Source organism: Zea mays, chromosome 9, assembly GCF_902167145.1.
Source record: "Zea mays cultivar B73 chromosome 9, Zm-B73-REFERENCE-NAM-5.0, whole genome shotgun sequence".
Lineage (NCBI taxonomy): Eukaryota > Viridiplantae > Streptophyta > Magnoliopsida > Poales > Poaceae > Zea > Zea mays.
Window position 1 is genome coordinate 83,249,309 of NC_050104.1, and position 5,460 is coordinate 83,254,768.

General features: G+C 45.1%; 1 protein-coding gene across 1 annotated transcript; it reads left to right on the forward strand.

Annotated features, from left to right (window-relative positions):
• The first annotated feature begins 2,216 nt into the window (after positions 1–2,216).
• LOC109942555 (uncharacterized) lies at positions 2,217–3,414 on the forward strand. Its single transcript, XM_020544637.1, has 2 exons — positions 2,217–2,295; positions 2,423–3,414. Exons 1-2 carry the CDS (start codon positions 2,217–2,219, stop codon positions 3,412–3,414), a joined length of 1,071 nt encoding a protein of 356 aa, XP_020400226.1.
• The last annotated feature ends 2,046 nt before the right edge of the window (positions 3,415–5,460 follow it).

Below are 5,460 nucleotides of genomic sequence, written 5' to 3' on the forward strand. Positions count from 1 at the left end.
GTTCCAGATCCAGCTGCAGAATCTCCACCAGCACCAGAATCCACACCTGCAGAATATCCACCAGCATCGTCTCCAGCATCATCTCCCACATCATCTCCACCATCATCTTCATCATCATCTCTCGCATGGTCCTCTACCACCGCCCCAACTATAGCATCTTCTCTCGACTGTCACTCGATTTCAACATCCTATGAAATAAGTAACTTACATCATACAACATTAAGTAACTTACATAATGTAATTTAACAACTAACTTACATCGTCTGGAGGCAAATGTTCTGCCAGTGCTCTACATCTGCTCATGGTAGAACCTGTGCCCTAAAAAACTGAATCATCACTCCTCGAGTTGCTCCTCATCCCAAGCAAACTACGAGCAAAAGACTTCATTTTCTTTGACATCATGTTTTAACAAAAACAAGTTAGTACATAATCGACTACAAAATAAAGAAACAAAGTAAAAAAAATATAAAATATACAATAAAATAATGATCCATATTCGTCAATCGTAATCGTAATCAAAATCAGGATCTAGTTGCTTTTGTCGATTCAATGGACACCAAGTAGTTTTCTTCTTTCTCCACACTCATTTTCTTTTTGGAGCAACCTCTACATCATTTTGATCGCCTAATAAAGATTCTTCCAACATTTTAGTTTGTACATTAAACGTGCTCGTAAGTTTGACATCTTGGAAAATCTCAGCAGCCCCCACTTCCTGCTCGATTCGACTTTCAACATAACCATCTTCACCAGAAGCATATAGTCGCTCACGAGGATTAACTTTGTACACTACCCTCCAATCAACCAAACTCTTTTTCTTACATGGATATTTCATATAATACACCTGCTCGCATTAACGGGCGGATGCCGGCGTGGGCGGGGCGAGGGCCTGAAGGGGACAAGTCGGGGCCGCCGGCGTCGGGGTAGATGCCAGGGCGGTGGCGCTGGGCGGGGGCGGTTGCCGCGGCGGGAGCATTGGGCGGGGGTGGGGGTGGTTGGCGACAGTGGGCAGGGCGTCGCAGGGGGCGGCGGTGATGGTGGGCAGGGCATGGCGGGCAGCACGGTGAAGATGGAAATGAAATGGCACGGCCTGGTCCTACGAGTTAAAATCGCTTTTGTCCGATAGCTTGTCTGGTAGCCTTCGGACATAAGCTTATGTCTGACGGACGCCAGACAAGCCGTCGGATATATGCCCTTTTGTCTGACGAACGCCGGTGGCCGTCGGACGTAAGTGTATGTCCGACGGCCTTGTAGGAGGCCGTCGACATAAGGAGGCCATCAGAGATGTGTGTTTTTACTGTAGTAGAGGGCTATGCGGAGCTTGAGGAGGCGCCATCAGAGGGGAGATGGGCTTGTGAGCTATGGAGGCCGGTGGGGAGCTACTGCGTGCAGTAAGGCAGAGCAGGGCACATGGGGAAGGTAGAAGACGAGCATGAGGCAAGGACCGAGCATCGCTGGTAGGGGCACGCTCGTCCCTGGAGGTCTTGGCGGTGTGAGATGCCAGGGAAGGGGGAGATGGCGTGAGGGGGAAGAAGATAGGGGTGTAGGGGTGGGAGTGAAATAATTCTCCAATTGGAAGGGAGGGACCCATATTTATAGAAGAGCTCTAGGGTTAAGGTTTAAAGGGTTTAATTGGGCTTGCTTAGGGGAGAAGAAAAGAGGGGGAGTTCCTTCTAGGCTAAGGCTGGTGGCAACGCGGGCGGTAGCGCGGGCGAGAGAGAGCCGCTACCGCCCGCGCGTGGGCGAGAGGCCGCGAGAGAGGGTCGCCGGGCGACGGCGCTCGCGCCCGGCGAGAGCTGGCGGTATCGCCTCGCTCTCGCCCGCGCTGGAGCGCCCGCCCGGGCGAGAGGCGGGCGAGAGGGAGGCGAGAGCGAGGCGAGGCACCGGCGGGGCGAGAGCGCGGGCGAGAGCGACGTGGCGCGATCTGACTGGTCCACGTGTCGCGATCTGATTGGTCCACGTGTGCTAGCCGTTGCAACTAGCCGTTTTTGACCATTTGGAGTCCAAAAAATTCGAAAAAAAATTGCAAAAAATCACAAATTTCATCCCCAATCCCTCTATATATATCCCTACCCGGGTGGAGCTCATTCCACACACCATTTCATCTCATTTCTCTGTTCCAAACTCGTCTTTTCTACTCATCTTCACGTCATGTCTTCCTCGAGCACAAACTCAGTGAAGGAGCCGAAGGGGCAATGTGCAATGCATTGCAAGCAGCCATGGAGGAGGCTATGCTCAACCTCAATGAAGAGTCGTCGAGCCGGCCCAAGCGTCGTCGACGCTACATCAATCATGATCGTGAGTCTGCCCATGATCGGCTTCATCAAGACTACTTCGCCGATGACTGTGTGTATCCTCCAAATTACTTTCGGCGCAGGTATCACATGAGGCGACAACTTTTTTTTGAGTATTATGCTTAGATTAGGTGAATACTCTCCGTATTTCACCCAAAGAGAAGATGCTCTGGGTCGACTCGGGCTCTCTCCCCTACAAAAGTGCACCGCAGCTCTGCGCTTGTTAGCCTATGGATTCGCTGCAGATTCGATAGATGAGTACTTAAAGCTAGCTAGATCAACTGCATTAGAGTGTCTAGAGAAGTTTTGTGAGGGTATCATTCATTGTTATGGGGAGGAGTTCTGTCGTCGACCAAATGTCACGGATATTCAGCGTCTACTAGCAAAAGCAGAAGAGCATGGTTTTCCAGGCATGCTAGGAAGTATCGATTGTATGCATTGGCAATGGAGGAATTGTCCGGTCGCCCATGCCGGTCAATTCACAAGGGGGGATATCAAACATCCCACCATCATCTTAGAAACTGTTGCATCGTATGATCGGTGGATCTGGCATGCTTTTTTTGGGGTGGCCGGGTCCAACAATGACATTAACGTACTGAATCAGTCGCCATTATTCAAGGATATCCTTCAAGGTCAAGCACCCATAGTGAACTTCATGGTTAATGGACATGAACACAATATGGGATACTATCTTGCCGACGGCATCTACCCTTCCTGGCCGGTGTTCATCAAGGGTATTCCGCTTCCACAAAGTGAGAAACATCAGTTATTCACAAATGCTCAAGCAGCATGGCGCAAAGATGTTGAGTGCGCTTTTGGAGTGTTGAAATCTCGGTTCAACATTATAGCAGTTCCTGGATGTTCTTACTCTCAACGTACTCTTGGTTTGATCATGCGTGCATGTGTCATTTTGCACAATATGATCATCGATGACGAGCGTGATGCCGATTTAGACGAGACATATGAGACAGTTGATTCTACAGTCGGCCCGTCGATCTACTACAATGCAACCCCGAGCCTAGCAGCTAGGATTCAAATGGACAACGAGATGACGGACACATCAATGTATACACAACTACTAAATGATTTGGTTGAACATGTATGGGGACATAATAATCATTAGATTTATGTAATTTCTATTAATTATTATGTATTTTTAAATCGTCATGTAATTTTATTTTAATTATTACGTAATTTGCAATTTTTAATTAAATAAAAAATATTATGTTGTGTCTTTTCTGCGTTGAAATAAATCCGCGTGAATTACTTAATTCTGAAATAGAAAAGCTGATGTGGCTATAGCCTAAGGGTGTGTTTGGTTTGACTTTTGGCTTTGGCTTTTGCCCCCTAAAAGCCAAAAGCCAACCAAAGGGCTCAATCTAGGAAGCAGCTTTTTTTAAAAGCTCACTTTCTTGTAGTGCAAATCTAAAAGCACCCCTGGACCTGCTTTTAGTGACTTTTCGGATGGAACTGTGAAAACATATATCGAAGAACTTTTAACGATTTTTAATGATTTCTACCAAACAATTTTAAGCTTTTTAACAGCTCACAGCCTACAGCAGCTTTTTTCACAGCTCACAGCCCATAGCAACTTTTTTCACAGCCACCGCCCAACCAAACAGACCCTAAGGCTGTAGCCTGCTGCAGCCTGTGCACTGGAGCAGCAGAGACGAGAGTGGAGGCGAGAGCTGACGTGGCAAAGGCGAGAGGGAGGCTGTGCACTGGACTCAGCCTAAAAAAACTCCTATAAAAATGCATTCACGGGATTGGCTGGATTTGGCGGTGATCTATGAGTGGATGAGATTGGTGCGGCGAACGGAGAAAATTGGTGTCTGAATAAACAAAAGATCGAGCAATTAATTAGACCGAGAAATTGATTTGGCATCGCTCAACAAAATCTTTTGTGTCCTATTTAAAACATAAAATTGACTCGAGATTGGACCATGTTTTTTAATTAGACACATGTAGCTTGAATTAAAACTAATACATGTGAGATGTTCTATTTAAAATTCCTTGCTACTTTTGCACGTGCATGTTTACGCTCGTGGCCCAAGTTTTCAAAATCTGAGGGCTTTCTAAATGTGATGTGGTATTAGATTTCCGAGGTTGTTTTGAATTTGGATCAAATACAGTGATATCAAGACGGGTCAGATGATATTTAAACAGATGTCGATGCATTAAAGATCTCATCTTGGAAATACAAATTCAGATAAAGATTAAACGTGGATTGTATACTGATAAATCGAACTCGAATATGGATTGGATCACAAATGTCGACGAGTTTAGACAATTGTTTGGAACAAAATTTCAAATACTTATTTAAATTTTCGAATCGCGTTAACTTAATTAGTTAGTTTGAACGAGTGCAAGATTTGAGATTTCAAGGGGTCGATTAATTCTCAAGTTTCGTGAAACCATCTGAAAAATATTGATAACCTAGAAAGATCATTATCTTCACTTACAAGTCGTGCATAGCCTTAAATTCACGGCTTAACATGAGATGAAATCTGGGGTGTTACATTCCTCCCCCTTAAAAGAATCTCACCCCGAGATTCAATGTGAAGACTTTTAAGGGTAGAGAAGCATGTAATGTCCATGCTGGTTGTAAATGCCAAAATCATGAGATGTTATCTAATAGCATTCGAAAGATAGATTTGTATAGAACATTGCAACAAATTGAGGTAGAATGTAGAGATCGATTTGAGGGAATGCGCATGAAAGATAACACATATCGATGTAATCCCATAATGGAACACAACAATTAACCGCGATACCAGCGCGTGCCGCGCAACACAACCTTAAGTGTGCACCCACAGGAGGCTCTCGGTTTCAACATGACACCGTCAGTCATTAGTCATAATACCATTACCAAATGTAACCAATGAGAGATCCATGTCGCACAGATAGATGGACCCCTTGAGAGTATAGCTTGGAAAATTAAGAACATGACATGACTTGAAACATATATTTGTTGGCAAAAAGAGCAAAAAATAAAAATTTTCTTCAACTTCACATACTCTTCTAGGATCACCACAAAGAGAAATTAGGTTAAAGATTTATACGAGATTGTATATGAGGAGGAAGCAACCATGAGATCAAGACTGATGAGCTTTTGGAGACATGAGAGACCAAAGACAACAAAAACGACCACATGATCCTCAGAGAATAT